We start from the raw sequence: 15,187 nt of genomic DNA, 5'->3' as shown, positions 1-15,187 counted from the left end.
CACACACACACACACACACACACACACACACACACACACACACACACACACACACTTCTTCTCCACCACATTTCAGAAGGAAATGTTTTACTTCATAGGCCTTTTTCATGGAGGACATTTTGTTAAAAACGCAGGTCTAAATAATAACAGTACAATTATTTACAATTGCTAAAACACAATTTTGCAGACTAGACTGGTTTTATCAAAATACTTAACACATTTCACAAAACCACACACCCAAATTGCAAAATACCTCATATATCCTGCAAAATAAAGCACTATAACCTACAAACTACATATAGCATTGTCAAAATCAAACTTGAAAAATAATTATGTTGTGTGCATATTATAATAAATATTTATGATGATTAAAGGATTTATACAAATTAAGAATTCATTTTTGTACTTCATGGTGTATATTGCATTTCGGCTGCTGTTTGGGTTAAGTTTTAGCACAATTGCTCCAAAATCAGAGGGGTGTAATTAATTAAAACTGTGCTGAATGAAAAGGGGCAAGTGTTGTTCAAAATTTATTGATCAGCATTCACATACACTAAATAAAGCAAAATAGCATGCAATACAAAGTCAACATAATCAACATTTTCCAACAAGTCAGGGGACCTTAGATTTGTGATTGGCAGAATCTCCCAGAGAAATAGAAACCACTACAGGAATAAGTAGGAAAATACAGTGTTACGGGTAAACTTTTGTCCATTTACATAACTGTCATGTATGTTATTCACAATCACATTTTCGATTTCTGCAAAGTTTATTTTCTTAATCTTTTAAAGCAAATAACACAGCATGAGGAAATGCAAAATGTGTTGATTTGAAAAAATGTAAAAACCCTTAAAACAGATTCCTTAAGTTCCTGTGGCCTAACTTAAATAGCAACTGAACACCAGCTGAAAATCTTGTTTTTTGCAGACCTAAAGTGGTTTAACTTGTCTTTTTGTTGCCGTGATGTAAAAGTGTAGGTTAGGGTGTGTCAGTATACTGTGACCTCACTGTTGGGTGAGGTTGCAGATGCGCCAGACTTGAAACTTTTAACCAGAGAGAGCTGTAAAAACCTATTTTTCAGCCTGGTGTTATGTTACTTTTTGAATTCAGTGAAATCGCATGACATAGGTTATTCCTTAAAGCTTTTTGTTATCACGAGAGAACGAGTGGTTCTAGCTCATAACACACTCTCCCAGCCAGGTCCTCAGGGACCCTCTCAACAACGTTGTCAGCATCAGCATTGTTCTGTTCTGGGCTGCGACTCTGTGCATTCTCATTCACTTGGGTATTGTGGCTTCTAGAGAGATAAAGAGGGTGACAGATGCAATCAGAAGGATGTAGTTTTAAGATGTTTGATCTAATAAATACAACTTATATCTTGGCAAATAGCATCAGCTACGTTCTCGTTTTTACTACCTTCCATCGAATGCTCCATTACTCCTTTCATCCTCGTCATGCTTTATTGCTCCTCCAAACCTGTTACTAAACTGAACCATGGCACCTAAAAAGTAGTAAAAAATAATAAATGGTTTAAGCTGAATCAAATACAATACAGATCTAGAGAAACTAAGTCTGTCATTTATAAACCTGCAACAACTGTCTGGCCACTTGGAAGCAGCCCAACGACCCATAAACACAACCGTGACATATTCCTTAAGCACCTCTGATCAACATTAGCATTTATTTGGTGCTTGCAGTGCAAGTTCACTATCCCTTTAGATCTGTTTAGCTTACTAACTATGAAAAATATCTGGTTCTTTAGCTGTTTGATGCTTCACTGTGTTCACCAGCTAGTTGCTAATATTGCCTGTCTGCTGTCTTAGTGGCCAACTCATGCTTACTGGGTTTATTACAGCTTGGTGAATGTGTTTGAATGTTTGAGCTGTGTGCTGCAGCTCAAAGACTGAACTGAAACAGTGAAGTCTCAGGCCGGAAAAAAACAAACAATAAGCTAAAAGATGTTAAAACACTCCTTCGAGCTGAGGGGACATGCAAAACTGGATGTTAATTATCTATTACATATTGTCATATTTACATAATGAACCTCTTGAAGTCAGCAGGAACAAACTATACACACAACATCAATGTATTTTCATCTTTTGCTGCAAAATGTTCCACCAGGTTCACACTCTAGTTGCCAAGGTTATTTGTGTACCATTTGCTGGTCAGGTGCATTTTTTTTGTTTTATTTTAACCGGGGGGAAAAAATGACACTATGTGAATCAAAACAGTAAAATCGCGGTTGAACTACACAGTCGAGTGATAGTTAATCGATATGTCACAACAAGCAGCCAATTTCATGTTACAATTTCATTTTTTCCCACTATTACTTGGTGCAGCTTTAAACAATCTAGATACATTATACATGACAGTAGAACAAAGGGGGCATCTGGCTAAATTTATAAAATAAAATGAGTGCCACTTACCAGCACCTCGCCTTCTTCTTGTCCAGACCAGGTAACCAATAACTAGCACGAGTACCAACACCACCAGCCCACCCACTAGTCCTGAGACCACTGATGAGGATGACGTTGCTACAGGGGTTAAAAGGTAATGTAGTAGAATTAGTGAGGGAGAAGACTAGTTATAATAAGACAAATACACTCTCAAGGACTCTTTGGGTCTTACCAGTTACAGTGACGTGAAGTGACTTGGAGGGAACAGAACAGAAGGACTTCGAGGACATGTTAACCCCGTAGACACAGTTGTACTCTCCTTGGTTTGTGAAATCCATAGCAGTGAACTGAAAGTAGGCCATGTAGAAGATAGTGTGGCCAATCGCTGGCAATGAAGCGACGGTGCTTTTGTTGGACTTTGTCAGATGGAAGAAGCCTCCCCGATATGTAGACTGAACCGAGCACGTGATGGACAAGCTGCTGCCTTTGGTGACCGATATTTCATCAGGGCTGTAGATCACCATTGCATGCGGAGTGGTCAGGGAGATACTGGGCTTGTCCAATTTTACTGCAGAAAAGTAAACCAACTTTTACAAACTCATATGGATCATGATATGGATTACCCGTCTGCAATCTTGCACAGACAAATTTCCAACAAGTATGTTTATTGGACAAACAAAGCACACAATACCTGAGACAGAGAGGTCAGCAGTATTTCCTTGGGGATAATTGATGACTTGATTGGCTAATTTCTTTTGATATTCACAGAAGTATGACCCACTTTGGCTGAAGTCCGCTGTAGGTAAGATGAATGTTGCAGCTTCGTTCTCTGAGAATTTTTCCATTTTAAATGATCCTTGAGTCTTTTTAAGGATGAATGTCCCACCCAAGTGCTCTGTATCTACCCTGCAGGTGATCTCCACTCTTTCACCCCAGTTTACCTCCGTAGCCGGACTCAAAGTGATTTGGGGCTTCTGCAGAGCACCTGAAACATACAATAAGTGTTTTCATAACAGCAAACACAGCTTCATCTAATACCTGTGAGAAGGTCATTTACAGGTTAAAAAATGAGCCAGGCCTCTTACCTAAACAGATCACACCAGCATCTTCACCGTGCCCACAGTTATTTACTCCAAAACCAGGATGTGTACAGTGTGTGATAGCAGACTCTTCGCCTTTACAGTCCACATTGTCCAGCCATATTGGGCCAGTACCTTTACCAAAGTGGGCACTTAAAGGAGCAGAAACGGCATGACCGCAGCCAAGCTGTCGACACACCACGTCAGCATTGCTCATTTCCCAGTCATCATCACACACAGTTCCCCACTGGCCTTTATAGAAGATCTCCACTCTACCAGAGCATTGACCTGAGCCGCCAACCACCCGTACCTGTGCTGCATATGAAAACAGAAATTAAGTGAGTCCAAATGGGACACATCCTGGACACATGTATTTACATAGAATTCTAGTGTAGTTTAATTGCATTTGCATGTAACTAATACACATAATTTTCATTAAAAAAATGTCATATTGTATTTTGAAAGTACTCTTTGTCCCACTATTATATCAGTTCTAATTTCAACAGCAAAAAGGAAAACCTGTAATGCAGGTGAAACATTAAAGCAATAGTTTTTAGAAAATAGCATTTTGAAATATGCTAATTTGCTTTTGTGCTGAAGGTTAGTTACTTACCGGTAAACGTAACTAGAGCAAGCTGCTGGTTAGCTTGTCTTAGTATAATAACTGGAAACCAGAAACCTGCTAAACTAGCAGTCTGAAGATAACAAAACTGACCAGCACCTCCAAAGCTAACTTATTAACAGTTCATATCTGTCCCAGTTTTTGGGCTAAGCTTAGCCAACCAGCTTTTGGCTCCAGTTACTTATTAACCTTACAGAAGTGAGAGTGCTATCAATCTAACAAAGCAAATTAATGTTTTTCCTAAAATGTCAAACTGTTCCTTTATGGGATGATTGCACTTTACTGAAGACGTATGTGTAATTATTTTCCACTCCACTGATTTTGCTTGTGTAAACAGTTTACATTTGTGAAACAACTGCTGGTGACATATTATTTGTCCAACTGCATGAGTGAATTTCGAACACAGAAATTAAAAGCTATTACCTGCACACAGAGCAGAAGCATCATGTTCGTGTCCACATCTTGCTCCTCTGAAACCTTTGAGTGAGCATTGCTGAAGAGATGTCACATTGTCAAAACAGGAATTGCTAGCCTCCACTACTGATCCACTGCCTTGGCCAAATTGGGCAGCGCCAGGAGCGCTCATTGCATTTCCACATTCTAGCTGCTCACACACCACCTCAGCTTTACTCAGGGTCCAGTCTGTGTCACAAACCGTTTGCCACACATTGCCATGACGGACCTCTACTCTGCCAGAGCACTCATCTTTACCATTAGCCAACCGGGCCTCCAAACTTCCTGTAATGTAGAGTAAACTAAAATGATTACATGGTATCAGACATTTCAAATTCATTTTAATGTACTTTTGTTTGATTGTGAAGGGGCATGAGGGTTGGGGTGAGTTTAGGACATGTTGGAGCCTGTCTAGGGTTTTGCTGGGGACCCCAGACAGGACTCCATTGTAGTAGTCCAAACGGTTTCTATATAACTTAAGAACCTGTGTTGTGCTGATAAAACACTAATCAGTAGAAAGACAAGTTATCTGCATTAGTTATATTATTTTATTCAAGCATGGTTTTAATACAGCCTTAAGAGTCAGAGTGAGACAATCTAATTTTGTTCGTTCCTTTCTTTCATATGATGCATTGAGGGATTTAAAATGTTGTCACAAAGTTAATGGGGACACTGAATGTTACACATTCTTGATCTTTGACCAGTGGCAGGAGTTACGCCTCCCAGCATGTACAAGCCCCTTTTCACACTATCACATGACCAAAATTCCATGCATGTATGTAATAAGAACTAAACTATCTTCATGACAACTGAGAAACTCTACTGTTTCTGCAGAGGCCGACCAGAAAATGTGGTTGAATCATCATGAAACACAAATGTGAAGTTTTCAGTTCACATACATGAAATTGACATAGTTATGGGAGCAATACAACTGAACAACAATACTGTATTATGTTTTGGCATTTCTTTATGCTTTTTCTTACCTGTGCAGACAACACCAGCAACTGAGCTTGTGTTGCAAGTTTTGTCTCTAAATGGTCTTTGTGGGCACTGACTCAGTGTTGACTCCAATCCATTGCATTCAATTTGATCAATCCAGGTCTGTCCCGTGCCATGGCCATACTGAGGCAAAGTGGTAATTTTGTGACACCTCCCGCAGTCCAGCTGTCTGCACACCACATTTGCGTCATTCACATCCCAGGATTCACCACACACATTCCCCCACTGGCCTTTGTCGAAGAACTCCACTCTTCCAGCACATTGACTGGGCCCATCAGACAACTTCACATTACCTGGAAATGAAAGTTGTTATGTGAATTTACAGTCCAACTCTGGTTTTGGTTTTTATTTGTGTACTTTTTTGGTCAAAGTTGTAATTACCTAAAAGAAGAAATTGAAGTTGGAATTATAGTTCTGCTTTAATGCCACACCCTATATAAGTGTTCAAACTGAAACCCCAGATGGGGGGGGGGGACCAACATTGTTAGTTGTTGCTGAGTCCGATCTGTCATTTGAGCACTCCGCATTATTCCGTGACTATGTTAGTTCCTCCATGATTTAAATGACAAGGTTACATATGGTGTAATGAGCTTTCTGGGCGATTACTAGACGATTACTTGACTTTTTACTTTTTAGTCATTTGTCATATTGTCTCCATATCTTGACACGTAAAAAAGGGACAGCTAAGGCTGGCTAGGCCCCCCTCCTTTTGGAACTTGCCTCAGCAGGTGTTGAAATAGGTCTAACATGAATGACAAGTAACACCTATTGGTAATCAGTGCTAAGGTTAGCAAGCTAGGATAACTAGCCTAACTTGCAAGCTTCCACTTTCCAGGTGAAGTACAACCTGAACAGCGTGATGGGTCCTCCTAAATGTTCAACGTAGAGACAAATGTCTTTAAAGTCGCGGTAAAGCAAAAATAAATGTTTGTGTTCTGAGGCTGTGACCCCCACAGGAAAGTTTGTTATCAACCACACAGCCAAATATCAATGGCAAAAAAAAGAAAAACTTCAAGTCTTACCTGAACATTTGACAGATGCCTCTTCCAAGTGATCACGCCCAGTCCCGACATAGTCTCTCAGTGTGCACAGTGTGAGAGAGCTCTCTCTACCGCTACAACTGACCGTGTACCCTCTTTGAAGTGTGCCCTGACCATATGATCCTGAGAACTTGACAGCATCTCCACAATTCATCTCTCTGCACACCACTGTAGCTTCATTCATTCCCCAGTTAACATTATATGCTGCTGACCATTGGCCACCATGGTAGAACTCCACCCTGCCCGAGCACTGGTCAGTCCCATTGATCAGTCTAATGTCAGCTGGAGAGCAGAAGAAGAGAGAATCAGCCATTAGTTAGTTGGGGTTTGGACAAGTTTGAAAAGAATAACTGGTTAATTTAAATTGTATGTGATATTCGGATTGATATTGTAGCAAAAACAACTTTGAGTCATAAGGGACAACGGATATATGTAAACACAAAAACACTGTGTAAAATAAAGTAAATAACATGCTAACAATAATTAAGATGATACCTGAGCACACCACACCGGCATCTTCCGCGTGACCACAGTTACTTTGTCCGAGGGTGGAATGTCGGCAGTGCATAAGCGACGTCTCATTACCAATACAGGCTACATCATCCAGCCAGATGTCTCCTTGGCCTGGACCAAAGAAGGAACTGGATTTGGCTGTCTTAGCTGTTCCACAGTCCATGGCTCTGCACACCACCTGAGCATCTTTGATGTCCCACTCGTCATCACACACTGTTCCCCACTGGCCGTCATGCTGAACCTCCACTCTACCAGAGCATCTGTCAGTGCCATTGACAAGCCTTATCGGTGGATTACCTAAGGACAGAGTCACTCAGGTTAACAGTAATGACAAGCTTAAGTCAAATTATGAAATAGTGGGCTTCATCTGTACTGTCAAATGTACTCAGTTTTGTAGTTATTAAAGTAGTTACTTATTTATCACAATCAGGCCATTTAAGTAAGTAAGAAGAAGATTTAATGCACCTAGATAGGCCGATCTTGTTTTTAATGACCACATGCCCTGTGCTATTCTAGTTAGACTGTGCTACAGTACGGTATTTTCCTATCTTTTGTGTCTTACCTCCACATGACAGAGAAACACTTTCACATCTTCCTGTCAATTCTTGAAGTGTGCATTGGGAGATAGAGGTCACATTGCCAGAGCACACACTTGTGTAGACTCCCAGTCCACTGTTACCAAAACTCGAGGTTTCTTGAGTTGGTTTTGGAGGGCCACAATTGAGCTCCTTACACACCACTTTAGCATCTTCATTGTCCCAGTTACTACAAATTTCCCCCCAGTGGCCATTGTGGAACACCTCCACTCTGCCAGAGCAGCGGTTAGTCCCATTGAACAATCTGACTGAATCTGGAAAGCAGTTAAGAAGGTATTGTATTATGTATTATATGCCACAGATCATATTTATGTCATTAGAATAGCACTACCTCTAAATATGTGATATTGCACCAAAGAACAACTATAAAAAGAGGAACAGCAAAAAGATGAGTGTGCCAGGCTGCGGCGGTTTTCTAATTTAGTCATTTTCTAGAAAAAAGTTTTAAGAAATATTTATGAAAATTCCAATTCAGTATACATGCAGGGGTTTAAAAAAGATGAGTGTGGTATTTTCAGATCTTGTTTTGGTGAAGCACAAAGTCCTAATTGTGCATGTTTCATGTATTTGTTTTTTATATGGCTCTGGCACTCGAAAATGAGGCATCATCAGGATTTTTAACCAGATTTCATTCATGTAATGTACTTACACATAAAGCATGTGTTACCTGAGCATACAACACCGGCATCTTCATTGTGGTCACAATCGTTCTCTCCAAAACCTCTGTGGGGGCAGTCCGCAAGAGCCTTCTCATGACCAGTACACTCAACATCGTCCAACCAAACCTGATCCTGACCTCTGCCGAAAAACGACCTGTACTTGGCCGAGAGAGCACTCCCACAGTTCATCTCTCGGCATACAACATCTGCTTCCTGCATCCCCCATCTGTCATCACAAATCGTTCCCCACTGTCCATCGTGGTGGATTTCCACTCGGCCAGAGCACCGACTAGTCCCGTTCTTCAGCCGAAGTAGTTTACTGTCTGTCAGATGGAAAAGAAAAAAAAAACAATGGCACGTTTTTTCAGAAGCCATCCAAAAGTAACCACATAAAATTCTACACAAAATTGCTGATGTAGCTTGAACACATCGATGACTTACTTGAACAGACAACAGTAGCATCGACGCAGCTTTCCTTGAATTCCTGAAGGCTGCACTGCGAAAGAGAGCTCTCATTCCCAAAGCACTTGGGTTTGATGCCACCCAGGTCATGTGTGCTTCCAAAATTTGGCACTTCAGCCTGATTGACAGTGGTGCCACAGTTAATCTCTCGGCACACCACGTCAGCGTCCACCTTGTTCCAGTCATTGCACACTCGTTTCCAGTTGCCATCATGGTGGACTTCCACTCGACCGCTGCATCGATTTGTTCCGTTGACCACTCTCACATATTCTGCAAATTATGTAGATCAAAATTGAACTAAAATCAACAAATATACAATAAATGATTGTGTGTAAGTAGAATAGACTGCAAAACATAATGGACGGTTTGAAAAAGTGAAGACAAACAGGGATTGCCAGTTTGCTTGGCTCTGTCCAATGCTCTTTGCACTTTACAGCAACTGGTCATGTACTGACCTATCTGTTGTATTTCTACTGCAACAGCAACACATAACAACCATTTCAAAGTAGACAACACATTGTGATCTTACAATCAGGCCCTGCGGGCGGAGCGGAGCAGTGACAATTTCCGCCCCCCTGCTCAAAGCCGGAGATAAAGCTCCAACATTTAAAAAATCTGCTCTGCGCTTCACATGCTCTGCTGACAACACACTTGCTAGGTTTTTGATGCAATAACATGATCAGTATCCAGTGGTCCAAAAAGTGGATTTGCGCTAATTGCGGCGCAGCACCATGTGGGCGCCAAAGCGATGGTACAAAAAATAAAAAATAAAAAATAATATTTTGGGGTTATTTTCTATATGCAGCTGCTGCTGTCATTTCTGAACTTCCTCAGTGCTATAAAATTTTAGAGGACTATAAGGACTAACTGTCTGGGGCTAAAAATAGAAAAAGAAAGAGGGAAAAGGAGATGGCATGTCAAGAGATGTGACAGCAGTTAAATACGTGGATGGCGAAAGGCAACAGGTAGGAATTGAAGTGTTACGTCTGTTCTTGGAGGCTTGCAAATATCCATGTTAACAGACTAGCTAGCATTTGCTAACACTGGGAATGTAGGAGCCAAATGGGGGTTTACTGCTAGCTTAGAATATGCAAAACTGAGGTTGCAGCACTGAAAACTGTTAAATGTAAGGTAGCATACAATAAATGACAAGAATCTGGAAAACCTAATAATGCAATATCTCTGATTCACCATGGAATCAATTGCTACTAAACTCGGAGGCTCGAAAATATTCATGTTAACATACTGTTCTCTGACTAGCTAGTGTTTGCTAACACTAGCTAAAGTGGGGTTTACGGCTAGCTTAGTGCAAATCAATGTTCCTGATGGCTACATTTAGATTTTGGTAACCATTCCCATGCATGACATATGCATACAGGTAAAATAACACCTGGTAAATATAAGGTAGTTTTGTGTTTTAAAAAGATAAAACAATGTTAATATTTTGAAAACTATGTACTTTTGTCTAGTTACAAATCAGTGGACACTGCAGTTGGGCGAAAATGGACTACATCAATAGAATCAGATTCAGAATCAGAAATACTTTATTGCCTTACTCTGTGTTGCATTGCAAATATTATAAATATCAGAGTAGAAATACAAATAAAGAAATAAAGAAATAAAGAAATATAAGGAGTGTGGCTCTGTACGGTATTTACACAAAGGAAGGTTATTATACATTATTTACATAATTAACATAATTAAAGAAATGCAATGGTGAAATGTAAAATAATAAAAAATAACAATTGTAGTAGTTGAGAATTGCACACGTCAGGCCAGTCTTATTTCACAAAACAGATAATACAGATAATATTGTCCAGTTTCAATATTAACTGCCCCACACCAGATTAGCAGATCAGCATTTGGCTGGCCCACATTATTTCAAGTTTCAACAGAATGATTAAGTCACGACTGTCAATTTGCATACTAGAGGACACTCATTGTCCTCACAGGAAAGGTAACTGCTGTTCCAGCCTTTTGGGAGTCATCCCTGCTGTGTTTATCTGTGTCTGTATTTATCTGTGAACTGTTTATCTCTGTGAGATTGAATGGAGAGTTGACCCTCACTTGATGGCCTTTGATCTGTGTCCAAAAGCAACCCCCAACGTGCATGTTGGAGGTGTGACCTATACTCATCTTAGGCCGCAAAGTCAGCCACTGAGATGAGCTCAACATGTTACCATGCCAACGACGGACCAATGAGAATGGGTTTAAGTACACCAGGTGAAAAGGAACCGCCCCCATATATGTGTGTGATTAAGAAATGTTCAGAGCTGTTCCATATGTCTCTGAAGAGGGAACATGTCGTTCAGACAACTGTCAGCTGCAGTGTGGTTTTGTTTTTGTGTCTCATTGTTGTATCACTTTCATCATGCTGTGTTATTAAACCTTTTGTCAATTCTTCATTGGAACCCTAGCCTCTCTCCTTCCTCATCAAATCAAAGAACACGTTGTTAGTTTTTTCTAACAGAAGTATGCACACTAAATGACAAGAAGCTGGAAAACATAATGTATGCAATACCTTTGGTTTACAATGGAATCATTAATAGATTATGTTTTACCATTAGCTGGTTATGTTTGCTGTGCTATCAGACATGGTTATACATCTGTTGGGTGACATGGAAGCTGTAATTAGAGGGTTGCATCTATCTCTCTCTTTAAAGCTCTGTGCTAAGTGTCTCTCCATATTTGTACTTTTTTAAATCCAAGATGTGAATCCAATTTCAACAGCAGCACAGCCTTACTGCATAGTAGTTGTCTTATCTGATTCCATTACTAGGCTGATTTAAGAATTGAATTTAGGCTGCTGTATTTAACAGTGAGTTCATTTTATTCAGGTGTCAGGATGGTGGATCAGGAAAGACAGGGGAAGGCAGCAGGTAGCTCTAACATTAGGTGCAAGTGTAGGATGAGCCACTTTATACCAACAGATTAATTTCTTAATATTATTAATGTGAAAAAAACAAAATGGAAAATACATTACATAATGTTTGTTTGACAAAGACAAATGCTGCGTTAGCTGCTTTTCCCCACAGCTGTATTTCCCAATTTCTCTTGACAGTTCCACATTTTTGGTCTTCAAATTAATTGAGCAAGGCACTGATAATGCAGGGTTTTGTGATTTCATGAGCTTACTCTTTGATTAGACGTTAGTGCTTAATAAATGTTTAAAGAAAAAGTTCAATATTTCGGATAACATGCTTTCTTGCTTGCAGACGGAAAGTTAGATGATAAGATAAATATCACTCATATCCAATGAAAATAAGTCTACAGCCAGCTGCTTAGATCAACAGAAATGATGGAAAGAGGTATAGAGCTGGCCTTGCTCTGATCAAAGGGGACAAAATCCACTTATTAGCACCAGAAGCTCAATAATCTGCAAATCTATTTGTGTAAAAATAACAATTCACAATTCCTTTTTATTTTTCACATGTTTCAAGTCTTTATGCTTACTGAGCTAAATTGCTGTAGTCTTAATTAACATTAACATATGAGAGTAGTATCAATCGTATCATCTCTGAGAGAAGACCCATTTCCCAAAGACAAACGTCCAATTATTGTCTTAGTAAAGGAACAGAGTGTTCAATTTGAATCATATCCAACCAGTATTTAAATTTTAAATAAAACAGTTGTGGGTTTAAGGAAAACATAACTCAAATGAGAATATAGCCTACAATAAGAATGAAGCCAGTCTTACCTGAACAGACAACACCCGCGTCTTCAGCATGGCCACAGTTATTTTCCCCCAAGGGTCTGTGTGGGCACTTGAGGATGGAACGCTCACTACCGGTACACTGAACATCATCCAACCAGATCCTGTTCTGTCCCTCTCCAAAAAAGGCGCCTTTTTTGGCCTCAAGAACTGTCCCACAGTTTAGCTCTCGACACACCACGTCAGCGTTGGCCAGGCTCCAGTGATCATCACACACCGTTCCCCAACTTTCACTGTGGTAGACCTCAAGTCTACCAGAGCAACGAGAAGGCCCAACCAGCCTAATTTTGTCACATTCTAGAAATGAAAAATGAAATAGCTGTAGGTTGTGTTACCAAACTCAATTACAAAAAGTCCTTTTTTTTATTAGGTTGGGTTGTAGAAATCTAAAAATCTAATAAATGTGCATGTGTGTTTTTTTTGGCATCAAACATAAATAGAACTTACTAACCTGTAAGGAGTGGTAGACTCAGTAGACCTGCAGCAGAAACACATAGTAACATATTCAGCCCAGGGATTTGTCAAGAATATTTCAAACAATATTGTACAATGAATGCCCACCATTTAGTGCTGTAATTTATCAGATTTGTTACGTATCAGGATAGCCCCTAAAGATCTAGCACGAAGTTACAAAATACATATCTAAAAATTGTCCAACATTAACTTTGTCAAATTAATCAAAGAAAGAACAAACAATTAAACCTGCACTTCTGTTCAGAATCGGAAAGAGATTTATTGCACATACATACATACATTACATACATACATTCATTTGTTTATACATACATACATACATTTATTTGTTTGTACATACATACATACATACATTTATTCGTTTGTACATACATACATACATACATTTATTCATACATACTTACATACATACATACATACATATATACATACTCTATAGCATTCATTTGGTTAGTGAATGCATTTTTGTTATGGTTGAGAGCATGCAACCAAACTGATTGATTAAATTGTACTTATTTAATTTGATTTAAGAAGTCAGAAGGAAGAAGTCGATTTAAAAAAAACAGAAACTCACCTATTGACAAATAAAAAACAAAATGTAGTTTTTCAGCAGTAATGAAGATCATATTGTGTCTTCAAAGTAGATCAAATGCTGTCAGGGTACAATAAAAAGATAGTATTGGTAAAAAGTTTGTTACTTAACCGTCTGTCTCTGTCTTTGTTAAAAATTGATTTTTGGGAAACATCCAGTTATTATTATTATTTTTTTTTACAAAATCAGTGAAAGTGAATAAGTAGCCCTCTTACCTTTTAAATCCACCAGGCTATTTGAAGTCACAATTACAAATAAAAACATCCAGAGGATAGATGCCCCATGTGCGGATCCAGTAATTGTTTTGAATAAAAGAGGCTGCGTGGACTTGGACTGCAACCTGGACGCATGTTGACATTTTGATCAATCATTAAAGACAGGGCATTTCATTTTGTTTTACACAACATCTATATTACTTTTCAAAAAAGAAATGTATATTCAACAGGGAAACACATCCACCTGTAAAATGATGTTGGAAAGGAGTTGTTTATGAAATCACTGATTTATGAACAGAACAAATAAACACCTCAAACAAATAAAGGTAAATGAACCCACCTGTCCCCTCCCACCTTGTGTTTTCAGTCCTTTTATGTTGAAATTGTACAAAGCACAGCCAATTCCCTCCCTTTCTTTAAATTTAAATGAAGTGGTAGCCTTAATAAACAGGCCACTTTGCTGTGTATTTGCTGCGTCTGCACAACATCGCAGGCTCTTTAAGAAAGCCTCCACAGAACATATGACTTGGCGGGAGAACCAATCTATTAAAGAAATATGTAGAATAAAAACAAAACACTATATTGTGAAACGTTCACAGTTTTGTTGCAGGATTTTCATGCATTCAATATGAAAATATGAATGCAATTCCACATTCAGTTCTATTATAAATATGAGCTTTGCAGTAGCACATAAAACATATTCATATTTCAATTTTAATCTGGCATTAATTATGCATTTTCAAACATGTTGTTTTTAATGCAACAAAACTTTATATGGTCAGTCTTGGTTAATATTAATCACATTTTTTACTCATTGTGATTAAATAATAATAAGAAGCCTCCTCTGTTAGTTAAATGCACCAAACAATGACCTTTAAAAGGATTTTTTTGTTGACACAAAATCACTGAAATATTACATTTTACAATTCATTTTCTTACCTTACTAAATGAGTTGAGGATTTGTTCTGTCACAAACACTTGACCTAACAGAACCAGTTCTTATCCCACATTTTGACATCAACATGACTCATTGGGACTGGTATGGGCTAACACTTCCCCTTGTGAAAGTTTGAGCATGAGTATTTTTTATTTGTACAGTTCCTGTTATAGACCGCTAAATAATGCAAGTCCTTTGGAGCAATAATTTTTGCTGTATAGATCCCACTGGCTAGACTAGTTTGTCTATTGATCAGTAAACACAGTTCCTGTCAATACAATCCAATAAACTGATGTTTATCTCTGATGTTTTCTGTTAGTCGTAGTCATCCCTGTCTGTTTTGTTAATTTCAATGAATGTAGTTGTTTTTTATTTATTTATGGAAGCAAGTAAGTGACATAAGTCATTAACTTTAACAGCCACTTAATACTTAATATT

At 38.8% G+C, this 15,187-nt stretch overlaps 1 protein-coding gene across 3 annotated transcripts; it reads right to left on the bottom strand.

Annotated features, from left to right (window-relative positions):
- Positions 1-805: 805 nt before the first annotated feature.
- Positions 806-14,831, bottom strand: LOC117961383 (deleted in malignant brain tumors 1 protein-like). 3 transcript variants are annotated; one of them, XM_034899993.1, is made up of 18 exons: positions 14,752-14,768; positions 13,813-13,937; positions 13,580-13,657; positions 12,983-13,009; positions 12,517-12,828; positions 8,799-9,089; positions 8,366-8,680; positions 7,665-7,952; positions 7,085-7,399; positions 6,572-6,871; positions 5,534-5,842; positions 4,521-4,835; positions 3,482-3,790; positions 3,088-3,381; positions 2,629-2,964; positions 2,427-2,534; positions 1,417-1,501; positions 806-1,297 (listed from the first exon to the last, which is right to left on the bottom strand). In XM_034899993.1, the coding sequence occupies exons 3-18, from the start codon at positions 13,629-13,631 to the stop codon at positions 1,153-1,155; spliced, it is 3,801 nt and encodes a 1,266-aa protein (XP_034755884.1). In that variant the 5' UTR covers positions 13,632-13,657; positions 13,813-13,937; positions 14,752-14,768; the 3' UTR covers positions 806-1,152. The 3 variants fall into 3 exon arrangements, with proteins under 3 accessions (XP_034755884.1, XP_034755886.1, XP_034755885.1); XM_034899995.1 differs by lacking the exon at positions 13,813-13,937 and having other exon boundaries at positions 14,752-14,831; XM_034899994.1 differs by lacking the exon at positions 14,752-14,768 and having other exon boundaries at positions 13,813-13,954.
- Positions 14,832-15,187: the final 356 nt, after the last annotated feature.

This window comes from Etheostoma cragini, chromosome 18 (assembly GCF_013103735.1).
Source record: "Etheostoma cragini isolate CJK2018 chromosome 18, CSU_Ecrag_1.0, whole genome shotgun sequence".
Classification (NCBI taxonomy): domain Eukaryota; kingdom Metazoa; phylum Chordata; class Actinopteri; order Perciformes; family Percidae; genus Etheostoma; species Etheostoma cragini.
This window is presented reverse-complemented; position numbering and strand designations above follow the sequence as displayed.

Coding starts and splice junctions, on each gene's coding strand:
- LOC117961383 (XM_034899995.1), bottom strand. CDS start 13,631: ATGATCTTCATTACTGCTGAAAAACTACATTTTGTTTTTTATTTGTCA. Junction 4,836..5,533: donor TGCTGGTGTTGTCTGCACAG/GTAAGAAAAAGC, acceptor TCTACATTACAG/GAAGTTTGGAGGCCCGGTTG. Junction 1,502..2,426: donor AAGAAGAAGGCGAGGTGCTG/GTAAGTGGCACT, acceptor ACTACTTTTTAG/GTGCCATGGTTCAGTTTAGT.